Source organism: Phascolarctos cinereus, unplaced genomic scaffold (assembly GCF_003287225.1).
Source record: "Phascolarctos cinereus isolate Bilbo 61053 unplaced genomic scaffold, phaCin_HiC Scaffold_2;HRSCAF=192, whole genome shotgun sequence".
Lineage (NCBI taxonomy): Eukaryota > Metazoa > Chordata > Mammalia > Diprotodontia > Phascolarctidae > Phascolarctos > Phascolarctos cinereus.
The window spans coordinates 303,757,351-303,783,362 of NW_027555625.1; the positions used below are offsets into that span (position 1 = coordinate 303,757,351).

At 39.4% G+C, this 26,012-nt stretch overlaps 1 protein-coding gene across 4 annotated transcripts in view; it reads left to right on the forward strand.

Moving 5' to 3' along the window:
* Positions 1–26,012, forward strand: part of GGTA1 (glycoprotein alpha-galactosyltransferase 1 (inactive)) — a 118,583-nt gene that overhangs the window by 51,845 nt on the left and 40,726 nt on the right. For all 4 annotated transcript variants that reach the window (XM_020990557.2, XM_020990558.2, XM_078150153.1 and 1 more), the window contains 3 exons: positions 12,017–12,105; positions 18,442–18,477; positions 25,045–25,116. In XM_020990557.2, the coding sequence (XP_020846216.1) occupies positions 12,017–12,105; positions 18,442–18,477; positions 25,045–25,116 (197 nt within the window). The remainder of the gene's footprint in view (positions 1–12,016; positions 12,106–18,441; positions 18,478–25,044; positions 25,117–26,012) is intronic.

The window sequence follows — 26,012 nt, forward strand, 5'->3', positions numbered from 1 at the left end:
CAATCTGCATATTTAGTCCTAGAGAGAGGGTCTGCTGTTTAATTGATTTTTAAAAAAATTATTTGGTATTTTATTTTTCCACAATTACATGTAAAAACAATTTTTTAACATTCATTTTTAAAACTTTGAGTTCCAAATTCTCTCCCTTCCTCTCTCCCCTCATTGAGAAGGCAAGCAATTTGATATAGGTTATACATGTGTAGTCATGCAAAACATATTTCCATATTAGTCATGTTGTGAAAGAAAACATAGACTAAAAAAAAACCTTAAGAAAAATAAAGAAAGTAAAAAAGTATGCTCCAATCTGTATTGACACCATTAATTCTTTCTCTGGGGATAGATAGCATTTTTCATCATAAGTCCTTCAGAGTTGTCTTGGATTGTTATATTGCTGAGAATAACTAAGTCATTCACAGCTGACCATCTTATAATATTGCTATTATTTTGTACATAACACATTTCACTTTGTATCAACTCATGTAAGTCTTCCCAGGTTTTTCTGAGAGCAACCTGCTCACTTCTTATAGTGCAATAGTATTCCATCACAATCACATAGTACATAGCATAGTTCAGCCATTCCTTCACTGATGGACATCCCCTCAATTTCCAATTCTTTGCCACTAGAAAAGAGCTACTATAAATATTTTTGTACATATAGGTTCTTTTCCATTTTGTTTTTTATCTCTTTTTAGATACAACCTAGTAGTGATATTACTAGGTCAAAGGGTATGCATAGTTTTATAGCCCTTTGGACATAGTTCCAAATTGCTCTAAAGAATGGTTGAATCAGTTCACAACTCCACCAACAGTGCATTAATTTCTCATTTTTCCCACATCCCCTCCAACATTTGTCATTTACCTTTTCCGTCCTATTAGCCAATGTAATAGGTATGAGGTAGTACCTCAGAATTGTTTTAATTTGCATTTCTCCAGTCAAGTTATTTAGACCATTTTTTCCCATATGGCTATTAAAAGCTTTGATTACTTCATCTGAAAACTATTCATATCTTTTGATCATTTATCAATTGAAGGATGGCTCTTATTTTTATAAATTCAACTCAGTTCTCTATATATTAGAGAAATGAAGCCTTTATCAGAGAAATTTGCTTCAAAAATTTTTTTAGTTACTACTGCTAAATGTATTTCCCTCCATCCTATTCTCCTTGTCCCATTTATTCTGCGCTTTCTCTCCTTTCACCCTGTCCCTCCTCATAAAGTATTTTGCTTCTAACTACCCCTCCCCCAATCTATCCTCCCTTCTATCACCCCCCCCTTACTTTTTCTTATCCCCTTCCCCTCCTACTTTCCTATAGGGTAAGATAGATTTCTCTACCCAATTGAGTGTTTATGTTATTCCCTCTTTGAGGCAATTCTGATAAGAATAAGGTTCATTCACTCCCCCCCACCTCTCCCATCCTCCCCTCCACTGTAAAAGTTTTTTCTTGCCTCTTTTATATGAGATAATTTATCCCTTTCTACCTCTCTCTCTCTTTCTCCCAGGTGGTGGTTCATAGATTCTTTCAGTTTCTTTTTTGCTCTCTGGTTCTGGGATATCAGGGCAGTTTTCCTTTATAATATCTTGAAAGATGTCCAAGCTTTTGTTTTTTTTTTATCATGGCTTTCAGGTAGTCCAATAATTCTTAAATTATCTCACCTGGATCCGTTTTCTAGGTCAGTTGTTTTTCCAGTGAGAAATTTCATATTTTCTTCTTTTTTGATTCTTTTCATTTTATTTTATTATATCTTGATGTCTCATGGAGTCATTAGCTGCTGCTTGCCTCGTTTTTATTTTTAAGGAATTATGTTTTTCGTTGACCTTTTATATTCCTTTTCTATTTGGCCAATTCTATTTTTTAAGAAGTAATTTTCTTCAGTGAATTTTCACATATCTCTTTCCATAATAAGCTATTGACTCTTTTCATAATTCTCTTGCATTACTCTTTCTTCTTTTCCCAGTTTTTCCTCTGCTTCTCTAATTTGCTTTTAAAATTCTTTTTTTTAAAGGCAATTGGGGTTAAGTGACTTACCCAGGGTCACACAGCTAGTAAGTGTCAAGTGTTTGGTCTGAGGCCAGATTTGAACTAAGGTTGTCCTCCTGAGTTCAGGGCTGGTGCTCTGTCCACTGCGCCACCTAGCTGCCCCTTAAAAATCTTTTTAAAGTTCTTCTAGGAGTTCTTTTTGGGCCTCAGACCAAATTACATTCTTCTTTGAGGCATCACATGGGTCTATTTTGACACTATTGTCCTAGATCTCTGTACTCTGTTCTGTACTGTCCCAAGCTTCTTGTGCTAGGGCTTAGGGCCTTGATGCTGGCTTTCGCTGGACCTCAGGGCCTACCTGCTGACCTGCACTAGAAGAGACACTTCCCTGTTGGCCCGGCTTGGGTATGGGGTTTTGCTGCTGGCCTGCCTCAGCTACACCCTTGCTGCTAGGTTGTTATGGAGTCAGGGCCTTTCTGTTGCCTGGCCCTAGGGGAGAGATATCTCTGTTACTTGGCTGCAGAGGTGTGGTCTGACTGTTCAGCTGCAATGAGGGTGAGGCCTCACTGGTGGTCTGTGCTGGGGGTGGGGCTGCTGTGGTGGGGCCTTGCTGTGCTGCATAGACCACTGGCTTGTATCCAGAGCTGTTGGCTTGCAGAAGGGCAGGGCCTCACTAATGGATTTCCCCAAGGCTCAGAGCCTAGTTGCAGACCCCCTGCTGCTGCTGTTCTAGAACCTAGCTTCCCTCCTACCCCCATGAGACAGACCCTTCCTGCTGAGCTCCTAAGCTACTTCTCTACTCCTAAATCAGTTTTGAGGAGACTTTCAAGTTGCTTGGAAGGGAATTTGGGAGGGCACCAAGGAGTTCCTGCCTCACTCAGCTATCTTGGCACAGGAATTGTCTACTTCCTTTCTTGGGGGCATTGACAATTCATTTGACTACAACAGTTTAAGATGGTGACATTGTAATGTCTTTTTTATCTTTTTCTAGTTTGATGTCATGTCTAATTCTTTTTGATTCTTCTGGAAGAAATTATTCATGATGTATAGATGTGAGCCTGCTGAGTAATCTACAGGTCTTTGCTTCTTTTATTTCTCAAAACTGAGCTATATTTTCCAGCATTCTGTTCATTCTCTGGGCCTGAGCATTGAAGTCCCTAAGTATCAAAATATGTATGTATGTGTATGTATGTATATGTGTATATATATGTGTGTGTATATGTGTGTATATATGTATGTATGTGTGTATATACGTGTGTGTGTGTATAGAGAGAGTGAGAGAGAGAGAGAGAGAGAGAAGTTCTTTATAGAATTTCTCTGCCTTTTTGTCCTTGCACTATTGTTGGCATGTAAACTAGTGTTAGAATGTAAGGTGCTTTGGGACAGGAACTATTTTTCTCTTTTTGCTGTATCCCCAGTGCTTAGCTCATGAACACTGTAACACAAGATGACAAAGAGTTCCATGAAATGATGTTTCTGGTTGGTTTTGGTTGGGCTCACAAAGAAACTAACTCTGCCTACTCCCCTAGGGCCTGGGGAAGAAGAAGTTAGTTTGTGTGGTTATGTTGAGCAAGGCTAGGGAGTGATAGAGCTGAAACTAGAACCCAGCTCTTTCTTTCTTTCTTTTTTTTTATAAGCTTACATTTTTTTTTAAGTAATTAAAAAGGAAATAGAGATCCTCTAACTTCCTTTCATCTTGCTGGGAATTTGCTTTATATAACATGCACAGCTATTTTATTTTATTTTATTTTTAAAAATTTTTTATTAATTTATTTTAATTTGTCAACAATCACTGCCATATGCTTTTGAGTTTAAAATTTTTCTCCCCTTTCCTCCCCACCACCCTTCCCAAGACGGTGCACAATCTGACATAGCCTATACATATACATTCTTATTAAACATATTTTCACATTAGTGATGTTCACCCAGCTCTTTCTAATACACCATTATGTGATTACCCTGAGTAGATTTCCAATTCATAGAATCACCAGTTAGTTGTTCTGTTTAGACAGTAGGCTAAGGAGATTGAAACCATGGTTTTGAATTCTTTGGTGTAGTTGTAATCCATTGCCAGTGTCCTTAGCCATTCACCAGGGGAAAAAATAGAGTTGCTTGTATTGTTTCTACTTTTGTTGTAATGTTTTTGTGGTCATCTGTGAATGAACTAGGGCTTATGTGAGTGTCTTAGCTTTTCCTTCATTTGACTTGGCTGTGAACTCTAGCAGGTCACTACCATTTTCAACTTAATAGGTATTTATAAAGCCCTTATTCCATGTGGAAGGTCCTGTTAGGCCCTAGGAGAGCCAGAGTAGAAAGGGGAGTGCTATGGTGGATAGAGTATTGGATTTGGAGTCAGGAAGACTTGGGTCATAGTCTAATTCTGACACTTAGTGAATGACTGTGGGCAAATCACTTAATCTCTCTAAATCTTGCTTTTCTCATCTATAAACTGAGGATAATAATGCCTTATGAGGTTATAGTGAGGCTTCTGTGAAGTACTTTGCATACTTTTCATGCTATGTCAATGCCATTTGTTATTATTAACCTTATGGTTTATAATAGAATGAAATACATACACAGTTTATAACATAAAATAGAAGCAGGTAGGTGGCACAGTTGGTCAAGAGCTAGACATGGAGACAGGAAGACCTGAGTTCAAATCTAGCCTCAGATCCTAGGCAAGTCACTTAACTCCTGTCTGGCTTGCTCTCTTCATTTATAAAATGATAATATCACCTACTTCCCCAGGGTTTTTGTGAGGATAAAATTAAATCCTATTTGTAAATTATTTGGAAAGCACTTTGCAAAGTTTAAAATGCTACAGAGATACTATTTCAATAACAACACTTAGAAGCACATAAAAAAAAGATGCAGATAAAATGCTATGAGAGATTTTCACAGGAACAAGTGCTATCTTTGGAGAGTTAGCAAAAGCTTCATAGAGGAGTTAGGCTCAGAGTCTTGAAGGGTGAATAGGATTGTAACAAGTGTTGGGGGAAAATGTTTCAGGAAAAAAGAAAGGAGAGGGGGATCCTATGGGGAACTGGGAAACAGTCAGGTTTAGTTGAAAAAGCATTGGATTCAGAGTTAAAGGACCTGGGTTCACACCTCAGCCCTGCTACTTACCACCTTTGTGATGTTAGATGATTTTCTTACCCTCTATGGGTTTATCACTTGTAAAATCGGACTACAAGATTTCTAAAGTTTCTTCCTGGTCTAAATCTTATGATCCTTTGGCTTGAGCAGAATTGTACATTTCCAAGTGTTTTTCTGCCAACTAGACAAGATGATCAGCAGGCCATCAGCTATCAGAATTGAGGCAATCTTGTGAAAGGTCTCCACTCCAAGTTGGCTGCCAAGTACCTAATTGTCTTCCAGGAAAAAATGGGAATGCGTTTCTCAAGATATGTTCTCTGCCAAGAAGTCTGTGAAGAGCTAGTGATACATGTTGTCTCTAAGGCTTGGAATACAGAAGTGGAGACCTCACAGATTCAACCAACACCATTCTGAAATGCTTTGCTATGGCAAACAAGACTGAATCTTTCAGGAAATACTCTCAGTTTTAGCCCTCAAACAAAAACAGCCTTTAGGTTCGGCAAAAACTGGTACAGGCAAGCATTTTGTCATGACAGTCAGAAAAAAACTTTGTTTTAAATGTTGCCTCTCAAAAATCAGCTTTTCAAAACAATTTTTAAACAAATGTTCACTTTGGCTGAGAGGTATCACGTCAATCTGATTCTGTTTCTTTGATGAAAATTTCAAGTGTCTCCAATGTGTGGGGCCCTGGCTCAGTTTTCTTTTTCCTACTGCTTTTTTCTAAGAACAAGTGTTCTCATGCAACTTTCTAGAGATGTAATTTCAATTCAGCCACTTAGAATTTACTACTGTGTATAAAATCCTGGGCCAATCTAGTGGCCAAATGGCAAATAACTGATAAAGGGAGAGACAGGCATTTTGGTATGATCAATAGAGGACTGGCTGCAAAGGCAGGAAGACCTTTGCTCATACTCAGCCATAAGCTGCAGAGAAGGGGTCAGTCTGTGTTAGTAGAGGGAGTAATTCACTAGCTATTCCCTATACTGAAGAAATCACAGTTCTGATTTTTAAAAAAGCAACGATAAGGTTTAGTGCAAAGACGAGGTGGAGGCAAAGTTCTGTGAGAAATAGGAAGAAGAGATGACTTTCACCAGGCATTCTTAGTTTCATGGAGGAGGTGGCGTAAGGGTTAGATCTTGTTGGAAGAGAGAGCCTCCAATAGATGAAGTTAGGATGAAAGTTCATTCCAGGCAGAGGGAAGAGTTTGAACAAAGGCCCAGAGACTGGAGAAAGAAAGCTAGATGAAAACCAGAATTTTCAGTAGAAGACAATGAGGTTAACCAAGATCTTGGTGGAAACTGCTTAGCACAGTGCCTGGCATATAATAGGTATTTAATAAATGATCATGAGTTTTTATTGATTGGTTGTAAATGCCACATTTTTCAGACTCCAGTAATACTGGATTATAGGATCACATTTTCAGAGATAAAAGGCACCTTTGAGATGACATTGATCAACTCCTTCAATTTATAGATTAGGAAGTTGAGGCTGAGAGAGGTTAAAAGATTTTCCCAGGGTTACATAGGTAGAAATGTCTGAAGTGGGATTTGAACCACAGTCTTCTTGACTTTTTTCCCCTCACCGTTCTGCATTTTTACTTTACATTGCCTTCTATTTATCAGTTTCCTTTGCATTCACCCATTCCAGAAGAGATCATTCTGTGTCTTGTGACTTTATGAGAAAGAGAGAGAGAGTTTTTTTTCTCCTTAGCAGAAGGATTTGATATTTTAAACTTGGGAAGCACTAAAAGATGAATAAAGTGTATTTTTTGTTAAGTTCACCTCTTTTGATAGTTCTTTTGTACAGTTCCCAGAGTAGCCTGAAAGAAGTCATGAGCAAATCTCAAATTTGCTTTCTCACCTAATGAAGTGCCATGACCTTTCACTGCAGGAGCTGCATTTGAATAGATAGTAAAAGTCGTTATTAGTTGGTCACAGACAAAGGGTAACAAGGAGTCTGGGTTTTCTCCAAGATACTGAGGGAGACACTAGATATCACTACTTAAGTGTATAGGGGTTAAGTCTAGGACCCTATCTACTAGATTCAGAGGCGATAGTCAACAAACATTTATTTGGACAACTATGTGTCAGTTCTTAGCATTAGGGATACCAAAAAAAAAAAAAAGGACGAAAAACAGTCCCTGCTCCCAAGGAGCTCACCGTCTGAGGAGGGGGAGGAGGGGGAGAGACAACAAGGAAACGCTTCTTGTAGAAGATGGGATTGTAGCTGGGACTTGAAGGAATGGGGTGAAAATGCTCATGGGGTATGTTTTTCAAGCAGCAGTAAGGAGACCAGTGTCACTGGATAGCAGAATACATGGGGGTGAGTAAGGTATAAAAACTGGAGAGTAGGAGGGGACCAAGTTGTGAAAGGCTTTGAATGCCAAACAGGATTTTCTGTTTGATTTGGGAAGTGATAGAAAGCCACCAGAGTTTATTGAAGGGTACAGCCCACAGGGAGCATCATGATGCCACCTCTCATTGTATAATGCTTTCCAGTTTCTAGAGTGTTTTGCAGCCATTGTCTCATTTATTACCCGCTATGGTCCTATGATGCATTGCTGTTGTCATCTCCATTTTACAGGGGAGAAGCAAAGGATCTTGCCTAAAATTCCCATAGCTAGGAGATGACTGAGTTGGAATTTGAACCCATAGTTTCCAAAGTCCAGAGTTCTTTCATCTGTTGTGCATCTCATTATAGAAGGGGAAAAAAGAGAGCAAATCACTCAAAAGAACAAAATCACTTCTGCGAAACTTTGGCTCTGATGGGGAAACAATTCCTCTTTCCACACCCCCCAGCTCCCCAATAAAGGCAGGGTAGGGCCCTACAGTACTGCATAAAGACTATATCTCATGTATTTCTTCTTTTTGACACACACACTTATGTTTGTACGCTCCATTAATATCAGCTGTGTATGGCATGGATTACAGTAAACATTTCAGTGTGTCATCAGTCCAAAGAGCACTTAAGAATGAAAAATGTAAGAATACTCATTTCCACAACATTTTATCCTCCCAAAGTTCCCATAATGTTGATGCATTATCAGTAGAACTTAGTGCTTTAATTTTCTTTTTAGTAGAAGTGATAAATTACATTGAGTCATCCATTCTTTTTTTCCCCTTCAATCTTGTGGGGCAGAGCCATCTTTTTCTTTGATGGGGGTAGGAGGAGATTAAGTCTCCCTGTCTCGCCCAGGGTGGAAGTACAGTAGCCCCCACTCATGGACCAGTCCCAATACTGATTGGCATAGAAGTTTATCTGTTTCAGTTTTCTGACTTAGGCTGGTTCACCCCACCGTAAGTCATCTGGTGGCACTTTACACTCAATGCAACTGCTGGATTTAGTGCTTCAGTCCTACTGTAGTTCATAACTCCTGAACTCAAGCAATCCACCAGCCCAAGCCTCCCCCTCTCCCCCCAGAAGCAGGAGTTACAGGTGTGACCACCATACCTTGCAGAGCTGCCCTGGAATAGGGATCCACATTTAGTTATCCTCCTTGTAATTCTGTTTCCTACAGGCCTCAGTCTCATACCTTTCGCCTCATTATCAGCATCTGTTAGGCACTGAGAAGTTGGCCCAGATATGGCAGACATTGAACTAGCAGTCTCTAAAATCCTTTCCACCTCTTTAATATTTTATTATATACAATCTGCGATCAATGTTAACATCATAAATATTATACTAATATAGTAAAATTTGTTCAATCGTGTCCAACTCTCTGTGACCCCATTTGGGGTTTTCTTGGCAGAAATACTGGAGTGGTTTGCTATTTCCTTCTCCAGCTCATTTTATAGATGAAGAAACTAAGGCAAACACGGTTGAGTGACTTGCCTAGGGTCACACAGCTCTTAAGTGAAGCCAGATTAGAACTTTCGAAGCTGTGTTACTGATTCCATTTCTGGCACCCTATCCACTAGCCACCTAGCTGCCCCATAGAGTAAAATTATAAGAGCTTAATAAACGAATTGAATCTGTCAGTATGTTAGCAGGAGTTCTCTGTGTTCTTGTACTTACGCATATCAGTTGTCTAGCACCTCTGCCTCCCAAGCATTACCATTTGGATGTCCTCTAGTCATCTCCAAGTCTGACTCCACCAAACCAGCCTCACTTCTTGCCTCCCTATTTCTGTGCCATCATAGCATTTCCTATTCAGAGGGGCTGACTGGAGAACTTTTGCATTTTTTAAAAAATTAACAGTTATTTCTTTCTCTCTTCTACAGAGACAGTCTATAGTGTGGTGGAAAGAACAAAGGATTTAGTATTATAGAACCTTGGTATAAATTCTGGCCTTTTACTTTCTACCTGTATGACCTTGGGCAAGTCATTTAACCTTAATTGATTTAGATGATTTCTGAGATGCCTCCCAGCTCTAAATCTGTGATCCTATAATCCCACTTTTCCCAAATACACAGCCAGTGGGAATTTGAGACCTTTAAGAACTAGCTTCATTTGGACTTTTAGGTTAATTTCCTGTGACTCTTTTACATGTACACTGTTAATTTTCTAACCTAGTCATCTTGCCTGTCCCCAACATATCTTATGCTTTCCTCTCCCTGTGTCATTCTTAATTGATTCCTCTGTGTAGAATGGCTTTCCTTAATCTACTTCCCCCTCCCAGTATAACAGTCAAAAAAATCCTAGGGCAACAACCACAGATGGTGGTTTTACTGTCTTCTGTTTTACAGATGAGGAAACTGAGAGTAAATGTTGCAGTGATTTGGCCAGGGTCGCATAGCTATTAAATGTCTGCAGCAAGATTTGAACATATGTCTTCTTGACTCCAAATCTATCACTCTGTACACTCCACCACCCAACAGATGGCAGACTTGGTATTGAAGCATGACTTAGCAGTGATGTGGGATGACAAGTGTCTAGAAATCTGCTGGCACATTCTCTTTCTTGATCAAAGGCAGAACAGCTGATATGTTCTTACCTTGCCTTAAAACCTTTATTCTTCTGATGGTGGACAAAGCTATGGAGAGTTGCTGTGGGTGGACCTTACTTTGTTTCCCCAAAGAGGAGCTAGCTGCTGAAGTAGAAAAGGAGGGAACCATAGAAGTCAACATTCCATACATAATTCATGGTAGAGAAGGAGAGGAAAACTGTAGATCATCTAACTGATAACATAGATGATAGGAGAGTAGATTTAAAGGAATCTTCATGGAAAAAATAGATAGGACTCCATGATCTCAAGTTTTACAGGAGAAGTTGAAAAGATGTTAAGAATGAAATTCTAAAGACATAAGTAGAAATGGTTCTGATGAGAATGAAAAAGGAAAGTTGCCTAAACAGATTGACATGGACACATAGAGGTAGAGCCATTTCAGATTTTATAACTTGTAGAAGATGGGAGCAAGGACAGGTGATATGATTATGGACACATACAGAAAAATAGTCTTAGCCCTGTAAGAATAGCATTGGGTATCCTAAAGCTCAGAATGAGCTGAGACTGGGGAAGAGTGTGAATGACAACAAACAAAAAAAGGCTTTTTTATAGCTTGGCTGGGGCAACAGTTAGTCAAGAAATATTTATTACATGCTTTCTATGTGCCAGAAACTGTGCTAAGTGTGGGGGATACAAAGAAAGTCAAAAGACGGTGCTCTCAAGGAGCTCACAGTTTAATCAAGGAGCTCACAGTCTAAATGTAAGATCAAAGATGGAACAGAACCACTGCTCAGGATGGCTGAGCTGATGGGAGAATAATGATTGTATTTCCATTGGGTTTTTTCCTCCTGCCAAAGATGATGATCTTTGGACCAATAAAAATAGTTTACAGAGAATTGAAGCCGAAAGGGAGAGAGCAGATAGTGAGAACGCCTGGCTGTCCTCAGTCCATTCACGTTACCAAGCCCAGAGGAACTATTTGCCAGTGTACACTGTTCAGCTCCAAACATCAGATTTTTAGAAGGATGTGGAAAATTTGGGAATCATCTAAAGAAAGGATACCTGTATAGAGAAAGGCCTAGAGGCCAAGCCAGAGGTTCATCTCTTGAAAAAACTAAAGAAATTCAGCCTGATGAAGGAAGACTTGGGGGGCGGGGTGGAGCTTGATTGGAGCTCTTAGATACTTGAAGGACCTTCGTGGAGAGAGCTTTATGTTGTTCTACTTGGCCCCTGGAGGCAGAATTAGGAACAATGAAGAAGTGGGGGAGGGGGTGTCGGGAGTGGGGGATGGAATATTAAAGTGAATTTAAGATTGGTGCAACATGCTTACTAAATCACAGGGATTGAGGATCTATCAAAAAGGGCAGTAAGGGGGGACATGCTGCCTCCAAGGCACTGATCATCCCACTCTGGGAAGTCTACATCATAAATATATTGCAGAAGAGCTATTTGTGCAGATCTACTTTGGACTAGGTGGTCCCTGAGGGCCACTTGTACTCTGAAATTCTGTGAACTTCCTTTAGGACCCTTGTAATTTCCTCGCTGATGGCTCTTCTCCCTTCTGAATAGTGTATAACTCATAATAATTGTAAGAATTTACATAGTACTTTAACATTTTGCAAAGCACTTTAACCAATATTACCTCATTTTATCCTCACAACAACCCTGAGAGGTACCTGCTGCTATTATCCTCATTTTACAGATGAGGAAGCTGAGGCAGGCAGAGGTTAAGGGACTAGCCTGGGGTCACACAGCTAGTGTGTCCAAGACTAGATTTGAACTCAGGCTTTCCTGACTCCAGGTCCAGTGGGTTATCTACCAACCGTATTCAGTTCAACCAATCTTTACTCAGTGTCTACTATCAGAAAGGCTATATGCTAGACACCTCAATCTTTGCTTTTTTCCCCCATGATGTGCACCTTTGGGAATTAGCAGGCAACCTTTGAATTTTAGGTTAATGCATTAATGCTTTATTTGTGCAGAGAGATAGACATACCAGGTTTTAGTCTGGGCCATTGAATGATCTGTAATCTCTTCTTTTTTCCTTCCCTCCCAGGAGAGAATAATGATATCCAAAGGAAAAATCATTCTATTTCTGCTGATTTTATTAACTGCGCTGGTGGTGCTCTGGGGATATAATAACAGGTAACTCTGAATCATCAGTGAATGCAACTGTTGCTCTTGCCCTTCTGTGGTTTCTCTACTGAAAAAGAAAACGAGAATTGGCAGCAACATGTGATCAATAAGAAATCCTATTTTTCCCCTTCCCCAGTCCCACCTTTGTGTCTGCACTTGGATTGAGCTTGGTGCCTATTCTATTTCAGACACAGTGGGGCATAGTTAGAAGATAAGGTCCAGTCCTGATTCTACCACTTAATAGCTTGGTGACCTTGGACAAGTCACTTATCCTCTCTGAGCATCCCTTCTGTCATCTGGAAAATGATAGCAATATCATGATCTTTAGATCATAAGATTTTATACTGGAAAGGGAGCTTAGAGTTAACTCTAATCTATCCTTCTTATTTTAGAAACTGAAACCCAGATGGGTTAGGTCATTTGCCCACGGTCTCATTTTTAGTACAATCCAACAAGCATTTATTCAGTGCCTACTATATGGAAGGCACTGTCTGTGCTGGGAATTAAAAAACCAAAATAACCAAAAAGTAGTCTCTGCCCTCCCCCCAAAAAAACCTTGCATTCTATTACTACTACTACTGTCACTACCACGCTACTATTACTACTCTCCTACCATGGCTACCATGCTGCTTGCTGCTGCTACTACTACTAATACTACTACTGCTACTACTACTACTACTACTACTACTACCAATTAACAGTAACTCACATTTCCATAGCTTTTAAAATTTATTGAATGCTCTTCAAACAACCCTATGGTGCATAAGGATTATTATGCCCATTTTAAATATGGGAATTCTGAGGAAGCAGAGCCCAGATTCAAACCTGGGTCCTCTGACTTCAAATCTCACAGAGGTATAAAGAGGAGAAAGCATTTGATAAAACATATTGCTATAGTTAAAGTAGCTCTTATTTAATTGATTGCTGTATATATGTTTTTGTATCTGAGCTATTCTGGTTGGGTCTAGAAACAATGAGATCTAATTAAAACATTGCCCTTTCTTATATGTGAGATCGGTAACTGAAAAGAAGCAAGAAAATTAATCCACCCTGACATTTACAAGCCTAAGATGTTTGCAAAGAGGATTACCCAGACCTGCTGTCTCTCACTGCAAACTAACCTGGATTCTTAATCTTCTATCACCCATCAATCTGTCTCTGGTTGCAATCTGGGATTCTTGCTGGGAAGAGTGGGTCATTATTGCTACCTGGAAAATAATCATTTTGATGTTCTATGTTTGCCAATAAAGTTACCTCTTCCTTCTGGAGGTTTTAGCAGAAGAGATTCCAGCCAAGTAACAGGGACTGCTTGTAGGTGTCACTAAAAATTGTATGTATCTAGGTAAGATTATATTGCAACATACAGAGGTTAGCAGATGTAACTATATAACTATTGTTAGTTACCTTTGCAGGATTGCAAAAAAGATAGATAGATAGATAGATAGATAGATAGATAGATAGATAGATAGATAGATAGATAGATAGATAGATAAGGAAAATGTCGTGGGATAGTAGAGAGCAAATGTCTTGTTCTTCAAAAAAAAGGAAAGAAGAAAGTGGATTTTACAAGTTATAATTGAGTGAGTTTGATACCAAACTCGGGAAAAATTCTAGGACAAATTATTTTACAGATGGTTTGTGAGTGCTTGGAATGGAAAACTGATGGTCCCAGCTAGCCAGCATAAACTCATTTAGAATAGCTCATGCTAGAATAACCTCATTTCCTTTTTTTCTTAAAGGATTAATTAATTGGTATATCAAGGGAGTGCTCATAGATAAAAGGCATATGGATTTCAGGCAGACATTTGACAATCTCCCACAATATCCTTACGGACAATATGCAGAGGTGTGGGCTAGATCATGGAATAGTTGGACACATTCTAAACTGGGTAACTGTCCTTAAAAAATGATAGTTAATGTATTAGAGTAAGCCTGGAGGGAGACCTCTAAGAGTATGCCAGAAACCCAGGGCCTGAGACATGTAAAACCTTCTAATCAATGATTAGAATTAGTATGAAATGAGATCGTAGATGTAACTATAAAATGCTATGTAAATATACAGCATTCTTATTAGTAATGATATGCTATTATTATGTTCATATAATAGATATTAGTTTTGGTTAACAATGAGAGGGGCTTGGGAATGATAGCTAACTTTTCCCTCTCAGCTGAGGACTTTACCTCATACATCACTGAGAAAACTGAACCCAGTCATGGACAGTTCTTACTCTGTCCTCCTTCTCATATCATTCAAACACCACTATTTTCTCCTGTCATATGAAGAGGTGGCCCTTCTTTCTAAGGCAAAAATCCCTCAACATGTAACTTTAATCCCCTCCCCTACTGTTTTCACCAACAAACTGTTCCTCCAGCATTCTCTCTGTCCCTTTCTTCCCCCACCTCCCCGGTTCTGTCCTAGGCCCACTTGTCTTCTTTTATACCATCTGCTTTGGTGGTGTGATCGGCTCCCATGAGTTCCATTTTCTTTTCTGTGCCCATGATTCCCAAATCTACACATGCAGCCTTAATCCCTATCCTGAGCTCTGCTCTCTCATCCCCGATTGCCTTTTGGGTATATCAAACTATGTATTATAGGCATTTAAAAATCAACATAATAAGTCTAAGGTAACTCATTATCTTTCCCTCCATTTCCTCCTCTTTTCCCAATATTCCTTTTATTGGCACGGCCACCACTATCCTCCTAGTCATCCAAGTCCCCAAAATCAGTGTCAGCCTTGAGTCCTCACTTGCACTCACCCCAGTTTCCAATCCATTGTCAACTCTTGTCATCTGCATCTTCACATCTTTCATATATACCCCCTTCTCTCCTCAAACAGCTGCTACCTGGTGCAGGTTCTCATCACCTCATGCCTGGACTTTGATAGTAACTTGCTGGTTGGTCTCCCTGCCTCATCTCTTCCCATTCAAATCCTTCTTACACTGAACTGCCTAAGTGATTTTCCTGAAGTACTGCTCTGTCCACATCAGCCCACCTCTCTCTGCTTAATAAACTCCATTAGTTTCTTATTAGTTACCTCCAGAATCAAATATAAGGTTTAATGTGAAAGGAAGCGATTGTAATATTTTTAGGCAAAAGATGGTAGAGGCTTGGTCAAAATTGTAGGAGTGAGCCTTTGCATTTTCAATGGCTTGCTGCTCTTTTTTTCCCCAACAGTTTCTAACATGGCTTCCTTGTCTTATTCTATCACTGTCTTATATCTCCATGTGCAGTCAAAAGTCGCAAGAAAGTAATTCAATCTGTGACTAGATGATTAAATATGATAGGTGGAAAGGCCTATACTTGGGTTCATATCATTAGCTAAACACGTTATGGGGAAGGGATGGCTGGACAGCAGTTTATGTGAAGAGGATCTAAACATTTTCGTGGGCCTCAAAGTTAATATGCATCTGTTAGTGTAATATGGCAGCCCAAAAGGCAAATGTAATTTTTTTTTGAGGAGGCAAAATTATCTCTATTTGTGGATATAATGTTCTATGTAGAGAATCCAAGAAATTCAATAAAAAAAAATTAAACTAATTAATAACTTTAGTAAAGTAGCAAGTTATAAAATAAATCTACCAAGATTACTAACATTTCTATATATTAACAAAAACCAGGAGGAAATACAAAAATAAATTCCATCTGAAATAACTACAAAATGTATAAAATATCTAGGTATAAACTTATCAGGATATGCTCTGTACCTATATAAATATGCAGTTGGGGAATGACTTGTATTCTTATAAATGTGACTCAGTTCTCTATATATTTTAGAAATGAGGCCTTTATCAGAGACACTGGTTGTAAAAATTCTTTCCCAGTTTTCTGCTTCCCTTCTAATTTTGGTTGCATTAGATTTATTTGTGCAAAAACTTTTCAATTTAATGTCATCAAAATTATCCATTTTGCATTTCATAATGTTCTTTCTTTCTTGTTTGATCATAAATTCTTCCATTCTCCATGAATCTTACAGGTAAACTATTCCTTGCTCTCCCAGTTTGCTTATAGTATCAGCCTTTGTATCTAAATCACATACCATTTTGACTTTATCTTGGTGTACAGTGTAAGATGTTGGTCTGTGCCTAGTTTCTAACATACTATTTTCCAGTTTCCCCAGAAGTTTTTGCCAAATAGTGAGTTCTTATCCCAGAAGTTGGAGTCTTTGGGTTTATCAAACAGTAGATTGCTATAGTCACTGACTACCATGTCTTGTGTACCTAACCTATTCCACTGATCCACCACTCTATTTCTTAGCCAAGGCAGATGTAATTTTAAGCCCCATCAAGAAGTGGAATGACCAGAAAGAGGGTTGTGAGAGTCTCAGTTTGTTGTCTCTGCGTTATATCTATAGTATGGTGTTTAGTTCTAAGCACTACGTTTTATGAAAGACATTGATAATCTACAGTACCTCCAGAGGAGAGCATGATGAATTGATGTGCCATGAAAGCATTGGGAAGGAATTGGAAACATGTAGTTTAGAGGAGAAAAGACTTATAAGGGATGTTTTCATGTATTTGAAGGGCTATCCTCAGGAAGAGAGATTAGACTCATTCTTCTTATTCTCAGAGAATAGAACTAGGAGTAGAACAATGAATATAAGTTAGAGAGAGAAAGATTTAGCCTTGATATAAAGAAAACCTTTCTCTTAGTGGAGATCATTGAGTTGAGATAGAATGACCACTTGTTGGAGGTTTTATGGAGAGGATTCTTTTCCTAGTATCCAGTTGGAAGAGGTTATCTCTGATATATCTTCCAAGTCTGAGATTCTGGGATTCTGTTACCATACCACTGGGCATTTACATTTATTATTCTTTCCTCTACCCAGAAACACAGAACTGATAAAATGAGGAAGAAGATGTTCCCATGAACATTGTTGTCTTTATTTTTAGTGTTGCTGCTAATTTGATAAGATAGAGCCAGTGATTTGTGTAGGGTTTCAAGATAACAAACATAGGTTCCTTTGAACACAATGATAATAGAGAGCCCCTGGAATTTATTGAACAGTAAAATGTATGGGCAGTCCTACACTTTAAACAGTTTATTTTGGCAACCGTCTTGTGGATGGATTGAAATGAGGAGAGACTTGAGGTAGGGAGGCAAATTAGGAGATTAATTTGCAGTAAATTAGGAGGCTAAAATTGCAGTAGTCTGGGTGAGAAGTGATGAGGGCTTGAACTAAGATAATGGCAGTCTGAGTGAAGAGAAAAGGATGGATGCCAGGATTTAGCAACTGATAGGACATGAAGGGTGAGGAAGCGTAAGGAGTCAAGCATGATTCTAAAGATGCCAACCTGGGTGACTGAAAGGATGATGAGGCATTTAGCCATAATAGGGAAGATTATAAGAAGTGATAGTTTTTTTTGGAGGTGGGGGGAAAGGCGTAAATAATGTAAAGAGGTCTAAAAATCTGTGAAAATCCATCCATGTCTTCTCATCATATGGCTTTTTACTTAACGATTGTCTTAGAGTAAAGAACGTTCTGGCAAGTTGAGGGACACCCAATGGAGGCATTAGATGTTCTGGGAGAAATAGAGCTGGGTATGCTGGGAGTGCAGAGGCAAGGAGAAAATTGATACCTGCACAATCACTATTGAAGATATTGAATTGCCGCTAGATTATAACTGCCCCCTCCCCAAGATGGCCAGTTCAGCTCAGAAGGAAATATTGGGAACTTTGACTGTGGAGGGTGAGGGCTGAGTGGGTGAGTGTTAGGGAAACTATGATAAGTATGGCTGTATGACAGATAAGCCCCACAATTGATTATTGCGGGGAAGGGGGGAATGTGACCAATCTTCTAACCCTCTGGTTGAACACAGAGCCCTTGAGGTCAGGTCACATCCCCTTTTTTAGAGATCTCTGGTTTAAAGGCACATGCCTGTTTAGTGGCCCACCTGAGACTAACCTGTATCCTGAGTGGCAGTCATGTACTTTTCTCCTTATACCAAGATCTTTACTAAAAGAACCCATTCTCACCTTATTTTCTCTTCAAAATTTACAAAACAAGCTAGTGCATAATGAAGTAGATTGGGGCATAGGAGATTGGACAGTCTTAAGAACCCTTTCCTTCTGATGTTTTCCTTAGTTATATTCTCTGCTAAAGTATATCTGGTGCCCAATATCAATTAGAGGTTGGTTTGAACAGAAGCCGTTTGGCTTCAATTGGAACTATACAATTGGCTATTGATATTATGCATGTGTCTCTTTGGCTTTACCTCAGAGGATAGTGTGATCTTTGGGGAACAACTAAATAATAGCATCCAGGCAGTCCAGGCCAGGATCTTAGTTGTAATCATTATGAAGGAATGTTATTCAAGATTAATATTTTTTTCTCTGTTTGTTTACAGCACAGAAGGATCTCTCTTGTTTATATATCCTTATCGGTAAGTTCCTTTGTTTGACAAGTGTTCTGTGTGGAAGCCAAATTTGGTAGAAGGACAGTGGGACGATGGCAGTGACTCCATCATGTTGATGCCATCACTTTGGGTGAACAGGAGAAAGAGAGAAAAAAAACTGGATACAGTGAGAAGAACACTGCATGGGGAGGTAGAAAAACAAGGTTAGAGTCTTGCCCCTTGTCTTCATTCCCTGTATTACACAAATTAATTAAACTCTTTGGGTTTTCATTTTGTCAATTGTTAAATGAATAGGTTTGCCACATGACCCTCGGGTTCATAGCAGAGGGTGACATGAGTAGTAACAGCCAAGGAACATGTGGGTATGTAACCCTGCCAGGTGGATGGGTAAAAGCTTGTTAGGAACCAGGGTGTCCTGTGCATGATGGGGGGAATGGCAGGGATTCAGAGAGCAGTGTGCCCCTAGAAGAATGGCTTAGTATCTGCCACGAAAGGCCCTCAGCTTAGTCACTCTCCAGACTTGGCATTCATCCATACATGGAAATTGCAAAAGGAGTGTGAGGTACATCTTTCTGCATCTGCCTCATAAAGAGTGTATCAATATTTCCTGGTCCTACTGCCTTTTCTTTGATCTCTTCCTCAACAATCTCTCATCCTTAACACTTGTGAGGTCACCCCATGTTTCTTAAAGAGGCAGTATAACACAATAGATGGTACACTAGACATGGGAGTTAAATCCCACTAGACTGGGTTCAAATCCTACTTCAGATCTTAACTGTGTGACCCTGGGCAAGCCACTTAACCCTCTTAGCTTCAAGTTTCTCATCTGCAAAACAGAGACAATAATAACCTCACAGAATGGTTGTGAGACTCAAATGAAATAATCTCTTTAAGATTAACACAAACAGCTAAGTAAAACTTTGCTTTCATTTCTCACCCTCTGATGCATGCCGTAGTCTACTATTCTTAGTGAAGTGATGTTTCTCTCCATTGTTGCTCCCCATCTTGTCAGTCTTCCATCTCTCACTCCTATTGCCCAGTTTTGAAAATTCCATTGGAACACAGAGGAGAAGGTACAGCCTGACTTGGAATCAGAAGGTCTGCATTTGACACCTCAGCCCTGTAATGGGTGATCTCTCTGGAATAGTTATATTAACCTTTTGAGCTTCAATTTCCTATAAAATTAGTTCCAAAATATTTTGAGCGCTTTCCTCCCTAGAGCTGAGGAGATTACTTGTTAAAGTGTAATATACTCTATAGATGTGAACCAATATTCACCATCATTATGGAAATAACTCCCAAATTTTTTATCATACCTACTAATAAAATATGTATCTATTCAGAAATCCTAGGTATGTACTATATTAATTTTACTCTGAAGTATGAGGGGAGAGATAAAGACAATCCAGACATGGTTCTTGTTCTTGGGCAATTTATATCTGATAAATATAACCTGTACTGGTTCCTGTGGTCATTGTCAAATCTGAGATTTCAGGGAACCTAGAGACAAAGCTTCACCCTCAGCTGATCTAACTATGAAGTTTATTGCTAGCTTACAAACAGCTAGTAGACATACTCAAGAGCACTTCATAGTTACCCCAAGATCCCAATCTTTGGCCAGTTCTGGGAATTTAAGTTGTATAGATAACTACTTCTAGAAAATCAATTCTACATAGATATCACCTGACCTTAGATGTCCTATGGCTAAAAGCCTAAAAGAAACTAGGTATTATACTAGGTTCTAGGTATAATACTAGGTATTGTTTTGAAGTAGGGGCAGCTAGGTGGTATAGTAGATATGATGCCAGGCCTGGAGTTGGGAAGATCTGAGTTCAAATCCGGTCTTACACACTAGCTGTGTGACCGGGGCATATCACTTCACCTTGTTTGCCTCAGTTTCCTCATCTGTAAAATGAGCTGGAGAAGGAAATGACAGACCACTCTAGTATCTTTGCCAAGAAAACCCCAAATGGGGTCACAGAGAGTTGAACACAAGTGAAAAACAGCTGAAAATGAAGGTGGAAAAAATCACAGAGCAGGGAACAGATATCAATATCTTGCTTAACTCTGCAGGCAACTCCTTCTTAAGGTTTCATTTTGCTGAGGAAAAAAATTGTGGTCAAATGAAGCTTCAGCTTCTAAACAGATCTCAGCCCTCTATGGGACTGTGAGCCCCTGGCTTCAACAATGATCTGTATCATGCTGGCTAAATATGGCTTCTGGATTAGTCCAGGCTACATAGCTCCTGAAAATTCCTGCAAAAGAAACCAAAGAAAATGTAAGAGACAGGGAGTTGGATATGCAGATGAGCTGCTCCTTGGGGACTAGTCTCCAATGTGAGTTCTGATGCTCCCACTCATCCAGTACCCCGAGGAAAGATGGACTCAAGCCATATTCTTCAGAGGCTCTTCAGAAAATTGCTTCCCCCGTGGCAGCCAGCTGTAGACCATTTGGATGAAGAACTAGCTCTATGGCTAAATTTAGATACTGCTATAAAAGAGGAAGATAAACATCACTCTAAAGGCTCAGATATCTCAGGACCCTGAATCCAAGAAAGACATGAGATATAGCCCAAGAAGAAAATATTCTGGAAAAAAAAATTTCCGTGTGACTGAAGAGAAGGGTTTAGAATCTGGATAATCACCAAGTATATCCAAATTGTGTTTGAGGGAAAGTTTGGAGGCTGACTGGACATCATGATGTCCTAAAGGAAATGCAGAGGTCTAAAAAATTGTGACTGCCTTGCTGCTTCTGAGTGGGTTAAAGCAGAAGACATAGAATAAAGCAGTACTTCAGGAAAAGCTATTTATAAATGTCACACGCACACCCAAATTAGTGTCCCAGCAGAATAACTAAAGCATGTCTACCTCTACTTTGGACAGAGTTGACACAATAAATTAAAGAGGTATATTCTAATGAAGCATTCCTTCCAGCGTAGAATTCTAATAACCTGACTTCCTTCAGCAAATGAAAGATTGGCCCATACATTCTGTGCTCCCCACTTGTCATCAGTAAGATCCAGATGATACTTGGGCCCCATTGCCCAATTACTGCAAATCAGGCCCCATTGATAAAGAGTTATGATAAGAGCAGGGTATGAATGTGCCTTATACTTGGAGGAAATTTGTATATGCTAGGAAAAATGAAAAAGTTAAAAAATCCAGCTTTACTTATATTTAACAACCTGACATCTTACTTTTGGTCTATAGTCAGATGGTCACATATCCCACATGGTATCTTGAGTGAACAGGGAAGATTCCATAAATTGGAGGGATTGTAACCATAGCACACTCATTCATTCATTGTCAGCACATCAGATTATATTGCTGCATCAAAAAAAGTATTAAACCAAGATTTTAAAAAGCAATGAAGTATATTTAATCAGATTGTTCTCACCAAAAATCCTTTTAACCATAATATTTTGAAGGAGAGCAAAATTAGTAAATGAAATAGCATCTAAAATATTGTTTATGACATCTTTATCCTATTTTTAAAAAATGATACTTTTGTATATATTTTGCAAAATAATGTTAGCACAGTAGTGCATGTACATAATTTATATAGAAATACACATATATTGAGGAGTTGTGATCAAAATGTATTTTCTACTGATAAGAGTTCAAAACAATTTAGAGCATACTGATATCATTATTCTCTTTCTCCTAAGGGAGGGACGTAGTCTAAACCAGCCTACAATAATGCAGAATAGGAAAATTGGGGTGGAGGAAAGAAGGTTGGATGTAAATAGTGGCATCAATCATCTTGAAGCAGAAGAAGATTTAGAGTTGCCATCGGAGGAAACTGTGTTGAACTTGGCTGTCCTGCTTATGATCTCTACGACCTTGAAAAAGTTCCCTCCCTCTCTTAGAGTCTCAGTTTCTTCACGTGTAAAAAGAGGAGCTTAAATTAGACAGTCTCAAGGGACCACTTCTAGCTCTAAACTCCTAGGAGCCCATTTAAAATGGAAACCCAGAAACGTTTAATCGTGTGTTGTCCCAGCCCGTATTATAGGAATAGTAAAATACAATTTCATCATTGTTAAATTGCTGCTGATCTTTTTTTCTTTAGAAAAAAATGCCAAACTTTAAAAAAAAATGCTGTCTCTACATCACAGTCATTTCTGGCTACACTCACCTCCATCCCTATGATGAAAACTTGCTTGTAACAAAAACAGTTAAAGCAAAACTGAGACAGTGACACCACGTCCAGTAGTGCAGACAACCTTCTTCTTTCCTACTCTGCATCTGATGCAAGAAGAGAGGTCCTGCCATTGATTCTTATTGGGCACATGGGTAAAGAGCCTTCTCCAAGACTGGGAGGTTTGGGTTCCAGCAGAGTGAACACAATCATTATAACCCCATTCTTGGTGTTGTTGTTCAGTTATTTCATTCATGTCGACTCTTTGTGACCCCATTTGGGGTTTTCTTGGCAAAGATACTGGAGTGATTTACCATTTCCTTCTCCAGCTCATTTTACAGATGAGGAAACTGAGGCAAACAGGGTGAAGGGATTTGCCCAGGGTCATACACCTAGTAAGTTTCTGAGGCCAGATTTGAACTCAGGTCTTCCCTACTCCAGACCCAGCCCTCTATCCATTACTTTCTTCTCTTTTCAAAACATCTTCTCAGTTCAGTATGCCAGAAGGATGAACTTGAGGATGCTCCCATTCTCTGCCTGACACATGCTGAGAGAAAAACACTTTGTAAACCTGGAAAGACTGTAGAAAAATGGGCTATCATTATCATTATCACTTTTCACTATAACAGAGTGTATGAGTATGACATTTTTCAGTGTAACAGTGTATAGCAGGTAGGGCAAGCTTTTATTTCTGTTTCAGAGATAAGGAAATTGAGACAAAGATCTGATTGGATTCCTTGCTCTTATGATTTGGTCCAGAACTGGGTCTAAAACCCAGGTTTCCTGCCTCCCTAGTGCAAAGCTAGTATCTTTCACAGTCACCCATGCCCAGTCCAGCATGGTGGTACCATCTTTCATTTTGGGGAGAGCTTAACCACTTCTTTCCTTATAGCTGCTCTCTCAAAGGTCCAGGCCTCTGGGTCAGTAAGAGCTACAGTGCTGTAGGGTTCTCAGTGTGGTTTCCTCACCATAACTGAGAGGCCAGTCAGTTACCCCACATCCTTATTTAGCAAGCTGATGTACAAACCATGTTCTGTCCCCATCCTTGCTCCCTGCTTCTTGGAGGACCTCATTCTCTTGCTTTGTAGACTAAACAGAGTCCAGTACGCTAAACAGAGGCAGACCCACCATAACTGGAGCCTTTTTTTTTTAACCTGTTAACTCTGCTGCATTCAGTTCTGGTTAAATTGATGGTATTGTGGAAAAGAGGATCTGGATTCAAATCCTAGTTGTGGTACATTGTGATCTTGGGCAAGTCATTTATTTTTTAGTCAGGGCTTTTGAGTTTCTTTTATTGGAGCCTCATTTTTTGCACCTCTGTCATTTCCTGATAACATCCCTACCACTGAACTCCTCTTGTAGCAAATTAACAGTTAAGCAAAGTTAGCTGATTGGCCCTACTTGGTCTGACAATGTATGCTATGTTCTACACCTGTGGTACTCCACCCTTTACTAAGAGGATGAAAATGTATTTCACCATCTATTCTCTGAGACCAATGTTGAGCCTTTCGGCAAATCATTTTACCTCCATCAGCCTTAGTTTACTTATCTTTAATGAAGGGGTTGAAATAGAAGTAACTGATGTAGATTTTGTGACTTGATGTACTCCATCTTATTTGATACATATAAAAATCGTGAAGTAAGTATTCTTTAAGTGTTACTATTCCCATTTTATTGATGAGGAAACTGCAGGCTCAGAAAGGTTGAGATTTACTCATGGTAACACAGCTAGTTAATTCCAAGGCAGGATTTGATGTAAGAGGCTCCTCATGCTTGTAAATCCAAAGAGTTTGTGATTTAAAATCTGACTTTCTCATGCTGATATCATTTTACTTAATTGGCTAAAATTAGGAGGAATTAGGTTGAACCTTCCTCTCTTGTGACTAAGACACTTAGGATCATGACATTTAGAGCTGGCAAGGAAGATCCTTCCAAGTCTAACCTCATTTTACATTTGAGGAAACTGAGGCCTAGAAAAATGAAGTGGCTTGCCTAAGGTCATACTGCTAATAAGTAACAGAGCTAGGGTTCAAATCCAGTGTTCCTTTCCCAGTGTTCAATCCCAGTCCTTACTTTATTGCCCCTTCATGGTATGCACTTATTTGAAAAATCTCTGACCTGGCCAGTTTTTCTTTTTTCATTTATGGGAAACTCCCCTTTGGTCAGCATTGCTTCCCTTTCCACAAGGCCTTTTCCCACCCTCACTACAACTTGGTAGTGCTTTCCCCCTCCTGATCTACTTTGTATGTAGTTTGTTTACTGTATTTACTTACTTATAATCTGCTAATTTTCCATCAGTAGAATGAAAGATCTTTGTGGGCAAGGAAGATTTTGTTTTTAATCGCTGTGTCTCCACTATTTAGCACTTAGCACTGTACTGGTCCATAATAGATGCTTAATTAATGCTTTTTGATGCCAAGTGACTTTCCAAGTTAATAATCTCTTCTCTTCCTACAGATCTAAAGAGAACATCGATAGCAGTGCCAATGCTCAGAAGAGATGGTGGCTGTCCAACTGGTTTAATAATAGGTGAGGACATCTGTGATAGGTGAGATGTTTTGTTACATGAGCTTATGATTCCCAGATCCCACACACTTAAATGGTCATCAGTTGACTTTTTGAATAGTCCTCTTTTCCTTGCCTGTCAAAACATGGCTGGGAATCTTGTCTTGGCAACAGGAAATTATGACACATCAGCTTTCATCAGTCCACTACTATTTCAGAATGTGTGTCAGCAACCCCTTGTAGGAACAGCCAACACTGTGGCTTCAACTCACTACAGTGTGTGGAAGTTACAAGGAAACAGATTTCCTCTCATTCAGAGAAGGGACTTGCTGTTACTCAGAATGGCCCACAACCCAATGAGCTGCCCCTGAAGGGAGTGAGCTCCCTGTCACTGGATATGCTCAGGGAGCATGTCATGCATGTTCTGTAAGAGATTTCTTCATTGAATGGAAGTCTGGACTGAGCAGTGTCTGAGGTCAATTTCCAACTCTGATTCATTCTAGGGGTTTAGTCTTACCAAGGACTATGCAGTTCAGAGAACTCACTGGAGTGCTCAGTTGGGAGAACATGACAGCACCAGTCAATAAGCATTTTAACTATGTTGACCGCCTCATTTAATGGATGCACTGAAACAGAGGCAGCCTGATAATAGTGTTGCTTTCAAAGTCAGGATTACTTGGGTGGGTTCCAGCTATTGCCTCTGGTTGAGTGACTGGTGAAGCACTTTACACTCTCGGTGGTTCTGTCAGTTCTAAGACATTAAGTTGCAAAATGGTTGATGATTTGCCTTGTCATAGGGACTTCCCTCACCTACAGTGCGGAAATCAATTAAAACTTTTGGTCAAAAGAAGAAAGGAAAGAAGGGATGGAAGGACACAGTAGGTGTATCCCAAGCCTTTTATTCAAAGATAAATCTTCAG